Genomic DNA, 16,341 nt, shown 5'->3' on the forward strand with positions numbered 1-16,341 from the left:
GCTGTGTGATATTGCAGTCACTGTTAATCCTTCATATAACCAACAGATGGCGCTGTGTGATATTGCAGTCACTGTCATTCTTTCATATAACCAACAGAGGGCGCACTGTTCTTTCATATAACCAACAGAGGGTGCTGTGTTATATTGCAGTCACTGTTATTCTTTCATATAACCAACAGAGGGTGCTGTGTGATATTGCAGTCTCTCCCCAAGCGAACTGTTGGTATAGGAATGATTAAAAGTGACTGCAATCTCAGCTACTGCCCGCTGACCCGAGTATAAACCGAGGTAGACTTTTTCAGCACATTTTGGATGCTGAAAAACACTGCTTATACTCGAGTATATACGGTACTTCCCAAGTCAACTATAATTTATCAAAACTACTTTAACTAGTTAAAGGGAACCTAACCTCTCATCAGAGGCATCAGCTAAATAATTTGAAGTCAGTGGTTGGTTTAGCAATATTTAGGATGAAGCTACTGTAATATCCAAAAATATTTTGACCCGTTTCTTTAATATAGGTTGGCCCAGGCTTGGATTGACTTTACCTTATTTACCTGGGTTTTTATGACCCCTCTTACAATGAAGTACCCAAGATAATGGGCTGCTTCCAGGCCTACAGAAGATTTTTTGATATGTATGCATAACTTTATTTATAAAGGGCTGCAGGGATATGCAGAGCTCTATGATCTTACAATGTTTAAAAGTACACGCAGAGAGAACCAGTAACATAAATCTATATGAATACACAGAGATTAAGTGCCATGTGGTAAGAGATACAGTAGTAAGGAGGTTCCTGCCCCACAGAGCTTATAATTTAAAGGAGAAGGAAATGCTAAAAGTAAGTAAGTTTTATCAGAAAGGTCTATATAAATACACCAGTAAACCCTCAAAGTAATGCTGCGCTGAGTCCTCTGTCAAAAGAAACACAGCATTTCTTTCCTTCTATTTTGTACACATGGACTTCTGTATCAGACTTCTTTCTTTCAGCATAAACCTCCAGGGCTAGGGCTTGAGCATGCTCAGTTTGCTCCTTTCACCCCCTCCCTTCTCCCCCCCTTTCATCCCTGCTGTAATCTGAGCCCAGAGTTATAAGTGAGCAGGGAGAGACTCAGGTACTAAGTGATGTCAAAAAAAGCTAATATGGCAGCTGCTATAATAAACAGAGACCGTGTCTTGGGCTGTTTACTCAGGTATGGAAAAGCATTCTAAAGAATAAAAATGGCATTCTAGTTTTCACTGTTGTGGCTCAGCTATTGGCAATTAAACAGCCTTGGTAGCTTTCCTTTTCCTTTAAGTGACTTTGGGTTGGTAGATAAGCCTTCCTCTGTGATGAAATATACCACTTCTGTATGTTTCTATGTTGTGCCTCGCAAGGGGTTATGTGCACTTGCAGCAGGGACGCAATACCCCTGATGTTTTTAAGTAATGGCTGTTGATTATTAAACGGATGCCTCTCAAACCGGTGTCTGTTGTTTGTAAAATTGCACATTGTTTTCTTAGATTTCAAATTGGAGAGAAAAGCGATTCAGATTCATTAAGTTATGAGTCCTTAGACATTCAAAAAGTGCAAAAAAAACACGATGTGAAAACACGCGGACAACGACGACACTGCATAAAACAAGAACTACATCCTGAATATAAAAGCCACCAAGAGGATTACAATTGGTTGCAAAAACCTTCCTCCCCAATGCCCTCGGATAACGAAGAGAAATCACTGTCTAGCCCTGATGTTATCATAGAAGAGATTATCAACGAAGATTACACCTGTAAGTGATTTTCTATGGTATTTGCATGGTTTTATTACTTTTTCTCTAAATTAATATGGGTAGAAAATAAATCTAGGGGATCCTTTTTCTTTTTTTTAAAGTTTAACTAAAGAAATAGTGTAGAAATGTTGATTGTTTTGTACCAGCCCATGGCAACCACACTTGCCTCCTCATCCCTTTAATTGCTAATAAGCCATGCAGGCTGTCTCTTCCATATGTGTTCCGTTTTAAAGGGGTGAGATGGCAAATCTAATCACAGCCCTTTCGCAGTAAAGATCTGTGCATCCAAAAATGCCTCAGTTGCTCATTCTCTGTGCTGCTGTTTATTGACCCAGGTGCTACCCACAATTAATATTGATAGAAATTCCAAAATAAGTAGGTGAACACCAAGGACTTTTAAAGAAATTTTAAAAATTCATCATATTTATTAGAACAATTAAAGGGGTGGTTCACCTTTAAGGTAACTTTTAATATGTTAAAGAACGGGCAATCCTAAGCAGCTTTTCAATTGGTTTTCTTTTTTGCAGCTTTCAAATGGGCGTCGCTGACTCCCTTCTAAAAAACAAATGCTCTGTAATGCTACAAATGTATTGTTGTTACTTTTTATTACGGATCCTTCTATTCAGGCCTCTCTTATTCATATTCCAGTCTCTTAATCAAAGCAATGCATGGTTGCTAGGAGAATTTGGACCCTAGTTACCGGTTAATATGCAAATTTTAAGAGCTGCTAAATAACTCAAAAACCTTCAATAATAAAAAATGAAAACAAATTGCAAATTGTCTCTGAATATCCCTCTCTACATCATACTAAAAGTTATCTTAAAGTTGAACAACCCCTTTAAAAAAAGGCCAACGTTTCGGTCTCCGTCTTAGACCTTTATCAAGACACAAATTGTCATAGGGTTACAACCTTAAATAGATAAAATGCAAGAACACTCATCCAATCACGTGCATTAGGAAAGATCATGTGAAGAACACCAATCTCCTGTGATTGACACAATCATGTGAAAAAGAAACAAGAATTCCTAATATATACACACAGCAGGAAAAAGATAAAAACATGAAGCACAACAGAATAGCTGAAACATTGTATAAACATTATTGGCAGTTACAATTATACAAAGTATCAAAAAGTATCTTGCACTAAAGAACATAATCTTTGATTTAAAAAGCACATACCGTATATAAGCCGAGTTTTTCAGCCCCCAAAATATGCTGAAAAACTCTACCTCGGCTTATACTCGGGTCAAGCGCAAAAACGGTCGCGGCCTCTAAGAATAGTCGCCGGCGTCCAAGAATGGTCGCCGGCATCCAAAAACGAGACGCCGGCACCTCCAATGAGAGCAGAAACCCTCAATTTTTTGATTGCAGAAGCTGCTGCATTTCTCACCCTAGGCTTATACTCGAGTCAATAAGCTTTCCCAGTTTTTGGAGGTAAAATTAGGTACCTCGGCTTATACTCGGGACGGCTTATACTCAAGTATATACGGTAAGCGAGCACTGTTCATTTATCCCAAAGGGGACCAGGGTTTTTAATCAAGAAAACTTTCTCTCCTCAAGGGTGAAACATGATCAACGGCAATAAACCTGAAAGTTGGTAATCTGTGTCCCTGTTCCAAATAGTGTTTGTCTACTGGTTTAATAGACACACCATCTCTAAATGCTGTGCTTATTGCTGAGCGATGGACATCCATCCTTAGTCTAAGCCTCTGATCAGTCTTTCTCACATATGACAATCCACACGGACATGTGATCAAGTATATAACATGACTACTGGTACAAGTAATGTGATGTCTTATAAACCGTGTACCAATTTAGAGGATGTAAAAAAAGTATATCTGCATGAGGTGCAATTTGTGCACTGAAAACAGCCTGGTTTAGCTCCTGGTAACCATCTACGCATAATCTTACCATAACATTGTACGGGATCATTTTTAACCAAGAGGTCATGCAAATTGGTCCCTCTCTTGTAGTAGCATATCTGAAATGACCCCAGCTTAATCCTTGTCTGCTCGTATAATCTTCCATTGTTTCTTGACAAATTGCCCTATGTTTCTCGTACACTTATTAAATTTGAAAACTTTACACGAATGGCTCTTGTCACGTATATTGTACCCCTGAGAGCGGTTATGTGATATATCCAAAGCCTCAGTTAATAATTTGTCTGGATATCCCCTTTCTTTAAAACGTGTCCACATATATCTGATAATTTTTGTTCACATAACAGATGGTTAGAATTATTTCACAATACTCTGCAGAACTGAGAAATATGTTATGACCTTTTCATAGGAGTGGGGTGGCAACTGCCATAATGTAGTGAAACATTCTTGTCATTAGGCTTCCGGTATAAGATATAATCAAGATGATTATATTTTATGTGGATTAATATCATAAGTGAAACTCAAGAAAGAGCCCCTGTTTGGTTTGATCCTTCTGGTCACAGTCGCGAGTGTGTTACTTGTTAGCCGCGCAGTCCTGCTCGTGGTTCCTTTGTAGTCACTCGTATCTCTTGCCCACACTTGTCGTCTAGTTCCTGGTTCTTTCCCTTCGTCTACGGTTACCCGATCGGATCCAAATATCGAAGTCCACACGATGCAGGTTGGGAAACCGTTCCTGGCGACAGAGATGGCTCAATTTTTCTTTAGTTTTGAGGAACTGAATGCATCAAGAAACACGTTAGTCCGGAATTCACAGTTTTCAATCTAAGCGTATAGTTTTGATGTGCAATAAAGCTAAACAAAAAATTTTGAGCCGTCTTTGTTGTCCGGAACAGTTTCACAACCTGCAGCATCTGGACTCCGCTATTTTGATCTGATCAGGTAACCGTAGACGAAGGGAGAGAACCAGGAAGTAAACCGCAAATGCGGGTGAGAGGAATGAGCGGCAACAACAGAACCACAAGCAGGACTGTGCGGCTAACAAGTAACATACTCGCGACTGTGACCGGAAGGATCCTGTAAGAACCATACAGGGGCTCTTTCTTGGTGTCATGGCAATACACAACTGTTTTTGTATCTTATTTTGTCTTGGAGAAGATTGGAGAGGTGTGGATGGTGAAGCCTGAGATTATTACCCGGGAAACACTAGAAAAATTTAAATTACATTTGAACCCCATAGGAGACACACATTTCGGTGGAGTGGGAGAGACTCAAATACGTTTTTGGTAAAACTTTATTGTAGGAAACGCACAGGAATTTATTATAGCAGTTTTATTTTTGTTGCGCATCCAACTTTTATGAAAGCACAGGGTGCAAGTCTATTCATATAGGGGGTCATGTAATAAAAGGCACTAAGTTTGCCCAGGTGCAGTAAGCCATAGCAACCAATCAGCAGGTAGCATTTTTTTGTCACCTGTTTGAAAGCAAACATCTCATTGGTTGCTATGGATTACTGCTCCTGGGCAAACTTAGTGGGGCTCATTTATCAACACTGGGCAAATTTGCCCATGGGCAGTTACCATGCAACCAATCAAATTGTCTCATTTGTCAGTCTCCTTGCAGCTGGCTTTAAAAAGCTAATCACTGATTGGTTGCTATTGGTAACTGCCCATGGGCAAATTTGCCCAGTGTTGATATATGAGCCCCAGTGACTCTTATTACATATGGGGGATAATCTGTTAGGTTTAGCTTCAAGTCTTGTTTAAAATGAACCTACATTCCCCTCCACTTGCTTCTTAAACAAGTCAGTTGCATGCAAATGTTGACCTCTGCATTTAAAGAAACAATCTTCAGTGTTCTCCCCTTCTCTCCACTGCCTACAAAACACAGGCAAAGAGAAGCTCTTTTCTGCAATTTTGACCTTATACATTTTGGTGCTTACAAAGCCCCCCTAGCACCCATGTCACCTGTGTATTGTTTAACTCTATGATATTATTTCTACTAAACATGGCAGTTGGGTTAATCAAAAAACATTTTTGATTGGATAGTGAGTAAGTAACTAGGTTCATATATATATAACCAACAAGTCAGGTTAATTTAAGCATGTTTAATTTTTTTTTTTGTACAATGCAGCATCAGGGCATTTTACATTTCCAATAATAAAAAAAAGTTACAAGTAATGTAGGTCAAAAATGTCAATACTCTTGCCCAGTAAAAATGGTTTTTAAATTCAGAATATTCAATCATATTTATAGATGCTTAAGGGGTTGTTCACTTTTGAGAGAACGTTTAGTATGATATAGAGAGTGATATTCTGAAATAATTTGCAATTTGTTTTTATTATTTGTGGTTTTTGAGTTATAGCTTTTTATTCAGCAGCTCTTCAATTTGCATCTTAACCAATCTGGTAACTAGGGTCCAAATTACCCTAGCAACCATGCATTGATTTGAATAAGACACTGGAATATCAATAGGAGAGGCCTGAATAGAAAGATGGGTAATAAAATGCAGTAATAAGTTTGCTTAGAATTGGCCGTTCTATAACATAATAAAAGTTACCATAAAGGTGAACCAACCCTTGTAATGCTTTCATCTTAATTCCACAGGAGACACTGTCTACTTGTTTCAATAGAGTGATAAGTATTGGCTCCCCCGCCCACCCCAAAAAAAAATCTCATCTGCATATAACTCATTACAACTGTTAGAGCTATGCATCATTCGTAAAAGTTTTTTTGTTCATATAATGTTGAATGTATTTCATTGCATTTGGTATAAACTGTTTCCTCCCTTCATGTTATAGGTACTCCAGAAGTCCATAAACCTACTGCCATTACTCCTCTTCAAAGCATTGAGAAAATTTGGCAATTCAAACCAGGTACAGTTTTTAAATATGAGTGGTTGACAGGTTATGTTTTTATGCTTAAAGGAATGGGCTATAGTGGGGACATCCATATAAATCCGCCTGTAACCCGTTGAATGGGTTATTCATTGTCAATTAATAGGTTAGTGATATACATCGGAGGTAGGGCTTATGTAGAAAGCTAATATCACACTGTTTTCTCACCTGTTAACTGCTTACCCACTTACCTTAGATGTTGGTAGCAGAGGAAGGGGGGCCTGAACAGCTCCTTTAGTGACAATAGCTAAAAACATCTAGTCTTGGTTGCTGGGTGTCACTGACCATATATATATATATATCATTTTAAATGGGTTGCAATGTGGCAGGAATACAGATAAAAAAAAACATAAGAAGATATACAAATGACGTTTTTTTTTTTTTTTACACTTTCAGCCCCTACAGGCAGTACCCAGGTTTCGTACGAGCTAGGGCCTGTAGGTTTGTTCTTAAAGGGATACTGTCATGGAAAAACTTCAGTTAATAGTGCTGCTCCAGCAGAATTCTGCACTGAAATTCATTTTTCAAAAGAGCAAACAGATTTTTTTTATATTCAATTTTGAAATTTGACATGGGGCTAGACATATTGTCAGTTTCACAGCTGCCTCTAGTCGTGCTCTTATAAACTTCAGTTACTTTTTATTTCTGTACTGCAAGTTGGAGTGATATCACCCCCCCAGCAGCCTAACAAAAGAACAATGTGAAGGTAACCAGATAGCAGCTCCCTGGTAGATCTAAGAACACCACTCAATAATAAAGCAACATCCCACTGAGACTGATTCAGTAGTAGGAGAAATAGCCTGCCAGAAAGCAGTTCCATCCTATATTGCAGGCACAAGTCACATGACTGGGGCAGCTGGGAAATTGACAATATGTCTAGCCCCATGTCAGATTTCCTAATTGAAGATAAAAACTGTTTGCTCTTTTAAAAAAATGGATTTCAGTGCAGAATTCTGCTGGAGTAGCAGAATGTTTTCCCTTTCCCACCCCTAAAAAAATGTTTTCCCTTTCCCACCCCTAATTTGCTTATGCAAATTAGGATTTGGTTTTGTATTCGGTCGAATATTTCGTGAAGGATTCAAACCCAAAATAGTGGATTTGATGCATCGCTAGTAGTAAGAAAGGTAATATAAAGCATCAGGCAAATATTTTTATGGCAAAATTATAAATAGCATTCAAAGAAAATGTTATGATCGATAATAAAAAAAGGTTATTTTCTGATGTCAGTATCTGGAAAACCCCAGGTCCGAGCATTCTGGATAAAAGGTCTTATACCTAAATATTAAGTTTCCATAACTTTTGCATATACCTTCCATGCCCTAGAGTGTAAGCAAGCAGGGACAGGGCTGTATTACTTCAGCTGTTGCTTTATGCTTGTAGCATTATAATATTTGTTTTAGTCTGGTCTGTGTTTTTTTTTTTTTTTGGGCCCATATGTTGGTGCTATATTAATATAGTAATAAGTATGATTATCCCATGAGCATGCTATGGTTTACAAAAATGTAGGCCCAAAACAGACCAGCTTAAATGAGGGGTGGAGGGATGGGAGGTTTTGTTCATAGCCAAATAATACAGATGTGTTTAAAATCCAAAAACCTCTACATCCATACACTTCCTTATAAGCAGTGCTAATTTATGATCAATACCGTAAGCTCAGTCCTGAAAAGTCTAATGCCAGAAACATTGTGAGCAGGTTGCTAATAACGCTGTAAAGTATTTGTCTTAGCGCTTGCCTTCATGACACTTTTATATTTCAAACACCCACCTTTTTTAAGAAAGGCATGTACATTTTCAAGCAAGCCCTGTTTATTATACACCTGTGTTCAGCGAGAGCATTTTACCCCTTTACGATCTCTGGGAGATGTTTAATGCTAATTTGTTGCAGGCTTTAAGCTGTGTCAAATTTCACAAATTCATATATATGTGACTACACTGCCACCTTGTGTGTGTTTTTTTAAAATCATATTGTATTTATTTCTCCGCATACAAAGCTTTTACATCACATCTATGCGAGGAGCAAGTTAAAGAGATACTGACACCAGAAAATAACCTTTTTTTTATATCCATCATAACATTGTCTTTGAATGCAATTTATAATTTTGCCATAAAAGTATTTGCCTAATGATTTTACATTACCTTTCTTACCCCCGTGTTCCTCTATAAGGGGGCTGTCATATTTGTGCAGCAGGAGTCCGTTAGCATTAGAAACTCTTAACAGGCAGGTTGTGCAGGGATAGTCAGGTTGGCAAAACAGTCAGGTTTAGGAATCTCAAGTAACAATTACTTAAAAAAGCAGAACGGTCAGCAAAAATCTGTCCATGGCCTATAGGTAATTTTTAAAGGGTATGTAAAGGCAAAAAAATAAATCCAATTTTTACTTTCTTAAAAGAAACCTATCTCTAATATACTTTAATTAAAAAATATGTACCGTTTTTATAAGAAACCTGACTATGCAGTGAAATTCTCCCTTCATTTACTGCTGTGTAAAGGAATTGTCAGACGGTCCCTAACTGCTCTGCAGGGAAACAATCATACTTATGAACAGCAGGGGGAGCCCCCATCTTACTTCACAACCATGCAGAACTCAAACAGCTTTCTGTTTCCCTGTAGAGATTTGTATTGGATTTTATTTTTGCCTTTACATCCCCTTTAATGTTTCTAACTCCAGCTGCAGGGACAAAGATCATGGAGCCAGATTTAAACAGATAAACTGGGATTCTATTTGGAGGATTATTTTGCTGCAGCCACTGGTTCTACAGAGTTGGTGAAAGTTTGTATTAAACAATACAAAAACTAAAAAAAACACAGATTACATGACAACACAGGAGCCAGTGCAGTCTGCATATTCTGATTATATTAATCAGTCTTGCTGTATCGGCTTCTGGCAGATATTATTTGACTTGACTTGTGCTGTTTTGATAATTTATGTCGATCCCTAAGCAGCGCAGACCACACTGAGCATGTGCACAGTCTTAGTCTTGCAAAGATGTTTAACAAAGTTACAAGATGGTGACCCCTTGTGGCCAACTTTGAAAGCATAAATCATTTGTTTTATTAGGTTTGTGCTGAAATAAGTTCATATTTGTTTAGTATACAAAATACAGCATTTCTAACATTATTCTGTTTTAGACTTTCCCTTTAATGTAGATTCATATTGTGAAAATAAATTTTTTAGTGTCAGTATCACTTTAAGGTAAGGCATGAATCAAGGTTATCATATCCATAAGTATCGATTCAACTGTGGGCTCTTGTAGATGAGGAAAACAAATAAATGGAGAACGAAGAAAACGTAATAACATTTTAATACACAAAAGCCACGAATATCTTTAAATTATATCCTTATAAACGGTGACTAGTGATGTCATCAGTTATAAACGGTGAGTAGTGATGTCATTTTTGTTGCATGACTCACTAAAACGTGTGTATTACAATAAATAAAGTACCCCTTGTTGGAAAATATTCCAACAACCTCGGAGTTCCAAGACTCCTATAAAAGCCTTGTGATTTTATATGGTCATAGGACTCCTCTATGACTTATAATATCCTTATATTTTACAATAGAGTGTACTTTATAAGACATCTATAAGGTCTAGCTGATGGCTGTCTGGTGGGAGGGAGAGGAGGCAATTTGCAACTAGTTATGATCCGTCTGAGTTTCTGTGTAGGGAGCAGGAGGCGGTCACAAATAAGAATGTATTTAAGAGGTCTTGGGTTTGAGGTGGAGCCCGTCTTTAAGTCTGCCAGGGATGTATAGAGTGTATAGTCTGTTTCCTTGAATCTAACCCAGTGAGACCATTTCTGAATAAATTGTCTTCTGGGCTGATAGTTATTTAAGGCTTTCTATTTCCAACACTTAAGCCAATCTCGAGTTGTTTGTTTCCATCTCAGTGGTATCGAGTTTGGTGATGAGATCGTAATTTAGAAATTTTCAGGTGCCCTATTCCATTTGCTTAGGAGTTCGTAATTCAGTTCGCTGAGCTTACTGCATGGAGAGGTAGCATGAGTCTGCAAAAACAATTTCTGCCATTTCTCTTCCTCTATGGTAGTGTTTTGTTCCTCCTCCCATTTAAGCTGTAATGATTGGTAAGGTTCTCCTTTTATAGCTATTAAAGGAACAGTTCAGTGTAAAAATAAAAACTGGATAAATAGACTGTGCAAAATAAAAAATGTTTCTAATATAGTTAGCTAAAAATGTAATGTATAAAAGCTGGAGTAACTAGATGTGTAACATAATAGCCAGAACACTACTTCCTGCTTTTCAGCTCTCTAACTCTGAGTTAGTCAGTGACTTGAAGGGGGGCCACATAGGTCATTACTGTTCAGTGAGTTTTCAATTGATCCTCAGCATTCAGCTCAGATTCAAAAGCAACAGTTACGACCCATGTGCCCCCCCCCAAGTCTGATTGGCTACTGCCTGGTAACCAATCAGTGGAAACCAAGAGAGCTGAAAAGCAGGAAGTAGTGTTCTGGCTATTATGTTACACATCTAGTTACTCCAGCCTTTATACATTACATTTCTCTAGTCGGCCCTCCTGTCAGTGCAGACGTATGGTTATGTCCAGGTTCACCTCTGGAGGCAGGACAGAAGAATTGGTCTCTTGGCCCCTCCCTCAGGATATATAGGCTGGCTCCACCTCTGTTCCTCAGTTCTTTTGTCCTGCCTTGGAGGTGAAGGATAGAAATCTCACTACTACTTTTTTTATTTCTTTTACAGATGGAGGCATGCAGTGCTGTCTCCCAACATTTGTCTATTCCCTCCTTGCTGGCATATTGCAGCAAGTGGAATATTGACCACACATCCTAAGGATATATTCAGGCTATATATCAACACTATACCTGTTCCCTCCTTGTTAGCATATTGCAGCAAGTGGAATCAGAGGGCCACAAGCCATCGGGTTTGTTTGGCTATTTCCTCACTGGTATGCCTATCTATCTTTGCTGGCAGTTTGCAGCAAGTAAAATCAGGAGACCACATTCTCTGATTGTCTCCTCCTTAGTTTGCCTATCCCTCCTTGCTGTCATTTCCAGCAAGTGGAGTGGTGCTGATTCAATCAGCGCCCTGGCCAGGTATGAGTTGTAGCTATCAGCCCTGCTCATGTCTTACTTGGCAGATCGCATGGTGCCTTTTTCCCTAAGGGCGCGCCCTCCACAGCGACCCAGGCCATTCTGGTATTCCCTGGCGTGGTGAGCGCGCCATTCGCTGATGACGCGATCATAGTGCGCCTTTGGTTGGCGCGCCTAGGTCGCGCACATGCGCCTATCCATATATGGCGCCGCGCGATGACGTCATCGCCGCCATTTTGTTTTACCACGAGCGCATAGCTGCAGGGCGCGCAGTATCCTCTACCTATTTTGGCGTGTTTCCAGCTACACAGTTAAGCTGCGCACGCTAGGAGCAGCATCTGGCAGTGTCACAGCAGCAGCCACCAGCTTCAACAGCACACAGAGTCTGGTAAAGGCATCATATTTCTATAATATGGAGAGGTCAGATTCTTTGAAAGAACTCAGGGAGGATATACAGACTGCTAAATCTGTTAAGAGACCAGCTAAAAAGCCTGTTAAAGGGGCCAAGTGCAAGAAATGTAAGCATACACTTCGTAAGTCAGAATCCATATACTGTACTGACTGCAGCCCCATGGAGCCGCCCATCCTGTCTCCTCAACAGCTCACAAATAACAATTCACCCTTGTTGGAGCACAGTAATGATAATTCTTTGCCTCATACACCAACCACAGGCAGCGCAGCACCACAAGTTCCTCCACAGCTAGGGGACTTCTTAGAATGGGTAAAGACTGCTCTTCAGCCACCCACTTTTCAACACACTAAGCGCAAGGCGCTGGACTCACCACCTGATGCTTCAGATTCTGAGGCAGGCCCTTCCTCCCGCATAGATACCATGTCCTGTTTGGACTCAGTTGCTCCAGAATCAGGGGAGTTGAGCTCAGACTCACAGAGTGATTCAGACACTGAACAGCCTACTTTTGCTAAACCTGATATTTCAAAGAAACTCCTGAGGGAGATGATGGCTACTTTAGAAATAAAAGATGAAACTGTGACAGTCTCAAAAGCAGATAAGGTGCTGGGGGTCCATCAAAAGAAAGCCCGTGCATTTCCTATTTTTACATCCATCACTAAAACTATTGATACAGAATGGTCACAACCTGACCGCCGTTTTACCTTATCAAAACGTTTTTATGACACCTACCCTGTTCCTGAGGAACAGCGCAAAGTATGGGATAAGCCTCCTAGGGTAGATTCGGCCATTTCTAGACTCTCCAAACAAACTACATTACCAACTGAAGAGTCCGCATTTAAAGACCCCATGGATAGAAAATTAGAGTCTTCCCTCAAAAGAGCATACTCTCAATCGGCAGCAATCCTCAGACCAGCCACAGCGGCAGCAGGCCTTGCTCGCACAGCTAGACATTGGGCACAAGAAATTGCCCAGAACCCTCCTACTTCAGCCCAGGAGTTAACAGGGGACATGAGTAGACTGAACACGGCCCTTTCCTTTTTAGCCGATGCAGCGTTAGAAATTATTCGGCTAGCAGCAAGATCTTCCGCAAATTCGGTGATGGCCAGACGAGCTCTCTGGCTTCGTCACTGGTCAGGGATACCGCCTCTAAGAATAAGCTATTGAAACTGTGCTATACTGGTGAGTCCTTGTTCGGCCCTGACCTCAAGCAAATCATTACGGAAGTCACCGGTGGGAAGAGTACTTTCCTTCCACCAGGAAAAAGAGGGCGCATGGATCAACCCAACAGATCCACCAATAGGCGGACATGGTCCACTCCTACCCGCAATTTTCGTTCCTTTCGCTCGCCTAACTTTCGTAACACCGGCTCAGACCAAGGTGCAAGACGTAATAAGACGCAGTGGCAACAACCGGGTAGGCACCGGAAGCCTACCACCACTAAACCCACCTCTACTTGACTGCCCCCACCTCGACCCAGCATCCAAAGTAGGAGGTCGATTGTCAAACTTCCTGTCATGCTGGGAAACTCACGTCCTAGACAATTGGGTTCTGCAAATTATCCAGAATGGCTACAGAATTCATTTTACCAAATTGCCCCCAAGAAAATTTGTTCCATCCGTAGTACCTCCACACAAACGACAAGCCTTACAACAAGCCGTCCTGGACCTACAACAATCTCAAGTTATTGTTCCTGTGCCACACCTTCAAAAATTCAAGGGATTCTATTCCAATCTCTTCCTGGTTTCCAAAAAAGAGGGATCCTTCCGACCAGTACTGAACCTCAAGAGGTTAAATCAATTCATTCACAACCACAAATTCAAAATGGAGTCGATCAGGTCGGCCATAGCTTTCATGGAACCCGGCTGTTTCCTGACGTCGATCGACCTCCAGGATGCGTACCTCCATGTTCCCATCCACCCCAGTTCTCAACCCTTTCTCCGTTTTGCAGTCAACGACCAACACTTCCAGTTTGTGGCTCTCCCATTCGGACTTTGTACAGCTCCAAGAGTGTTTACCAAGGTGCTTGCACCGTTGATCGCTCACTTGAGAACAATGGGGATTCATGTGTTACCATATCTGGACGATCTCCTGCTCAAAGCTACGACTCAGGAGCAATCTGTCAGGGACACAGAGATCACTCTGCAAACCCTGTCACAACACGGTTGGCTAATAAATCACCGAAAAAGCTCCCTCCTTCCTTCCCAGAGCATAATTTTTTTGGGCCTACAATTCAACTCCCAACACCAGACAGTACGGCTTCCCGAGGACAAGATCAACAATCTTGTCAACAATACCACCAAACTTCTGCAACAAACCACTGTGACGGCCGGCGATTGCCTTCAGCTCTTAGGGTTCATGGTATCCGCTCTCGAAGCAGTTCCGTTTGCAAGATTTCATCTGCGTCCTCTACAACGCAATTTTTTACAATGCTGGAACAAAAATCATCAGGACCTTCAGCAACCCATTCCCATCTCTCCTCACACCAGGAGCAGCCTTTCTTGGTGGACCAACAGATTGCACCTACAATCGGGCAAGAGTTGGGCTCCCGTCAAGTGGGAAGTGGTGACAACCGATGCCAGCCTGTTCGGCTGGGGAGCTGTTTATTGCGAACACACTCTACAAGGTCGCTGGGACCCCCAAGAATCCCAACTACAAATCAATGTACTGGAACTTCGAGCAATTGTGTTGGCTCTTCAGGGCTGGACCAGCCTCCTCCGGGCGCACCCGGTCAGGATTCAGTCAGACAATGCCACGGCAGTAGCCTACATCAACAAGCAAGGGGGAACTCGCAGCAAACAAGCGATGCTGGAGGCTGCCAAGATCCTGACCTGGGCCGAACTCCATGTTCCGGCCATCTCAGCGGTGTTTATTCCAGGAGTCCTCAATTGGGAAGCCGACTTCCTCAGCAGACAAACACTGGACCAGGGGGAATGGAGTTTACATCCCGAGGTGTTCTCCCAAATCACCAACAAGTGGGGGGTACCAGACATCGACATTCTGGCATCCCGACACAATTTCAAAGTTCCATGTTATTGCTCCAGAACCAAAGATCCCGGAGCAGCGTTCACAGACGCGTTAGTGATTCCCTGGAACTTTCACAAGGTATATGCTTTCCCACCGCTTCCGATTCTACCCAGAATCATTGCCAAAATCAAACAGGAAGGGTCGACCACTATCCTCATTGCTCCGGACTGGGCCAACAGACTGTGGTACTCAGATCTGATCAGCATGTCCATTTCCAGACCCTGGAGACTGCCCATGCGGTCCGACCTTCTCCTGCAGGGACCAGCACGTCACCCCAATCTGCCTCTGTTGCGTTTGACGGCCTGGCACTTGAAACCAAGTTGTGGTCCAAACGGGGGTTTTCCCCGGCGGCTATAGATATTCTGCTGCAAGCACGTAAAAAGAATACAGCCAAAGCTTACTACAAAGTTTGGAAGACGTTCATTGCCTGGTGCTCCGACCATCAGCAGTCATGGGAAGGTAGCACGTCACGGATTATTACTGACTTCCTAGCTGCAGGTTTTGCGAAGGGTTTGGCACCTAGCACTCTTAAGGCTCACATCTCTGCCCTTTCTGTTCTATTCCAAGTGAAGTGGGCGGATCATCCGGATATTCAGCAGTTTTTCCAAGGGGCATTGAGGGCCCGGCCTCCATTTAGGAACCCCACACCTCCTTGGGATCTGACGTTAGTTTTGTCTGTCTTACAAAAGGAGCCGTTTGAACCTCTTCACAGCTGTGACCTCAGATGGTTGACTCTTAAGGTTGCCTTTCTCATTGCGATCACTTCCGCCAAGAGAGTGTCTGAGATAGCGGCATTGTCGCATAAAGAGCCTTGGCTGGTTATTCACAACGACAAGGTTGTACTTCGCACTGTTCCTGGTTTTCTCCCTAAAGTTGTCTCGGCTTTTCATATTAATCAGGACATTGTTCTTCCCTCATTCTGCCCGAATCCGCATAATGACAAGGAAAGCCAACTTCACAAGTTGGACGTTGTGAGGGCAATTCGGATTTACAAACAGCGAACGGCTAGTTTTCGACGATCGGACTCTCTTTTGGTTTCCTACTCGCCTACACACAAAGGCTTAGCTGTGTCCAAACGCACTATTGCCAGGTGGCTCGTAGAGACTATCAACCAAGCCTACCTGCTCAGCCACAAACAGAAGCCGTTCAGAGTGGTGGCCCACTCTACCAGAGCACAGAGCACCTCGTGGGCTCTCCAGAATTCGGCTACGCCAGAACAAATCTGCAAGGCTGCTACATGGGCTTCGCCCAACACTTTTATCAAGTTTTACCAGTTACACGTTTTTGCTTCTACGTCGG

The 16,341-nt window shown here is 41.7% G+C and overlaps 1 protein-coding gene across 2 annotated transcripts in view; it reads left to right on the forward strand.

Moving 5' to 3' along the window:
• The window catches only part of rnf17.S (ring finger protein 17 S homeolog), a 122,271-nt gene that overhangs the window by 19,393 nt on the left and 86,537 nt on the right, over nucleotides 1–16,341 (forward strand). For both annotated transcript variants that reach the window (XM_041584571.1, XM_041584572.1), the window contains exons 11-12: nucleotides 1,504–1,769; nucleotides 6,447–6,521. In XM_041584571.1, coding sequence (XP_041440505.1) covers nucleotides 1,504–1,769; nucleotides 6,447–6,521 — 341 coding nt within the window. The remainder of the gene's footprint in view (nucleotides 1–1,503; nucleotides 1,770–6,446; nucleotides 6,522–16,341) is intronic.

The sequence above is a fragment of the Xenopus laevis genome, chromosome 2S, assembly GCF_017654675.1.
Source record: "Xenopus laevis strain J_2021 chromosome 2S, Xenopus_laevis_v10.1, whole genome shotgun sequence".
NCBI lineage: Eukaryota > Metazoa > Chordata > Amphibia > Anura > Pipidae > Xenopus > Xenopus laevis.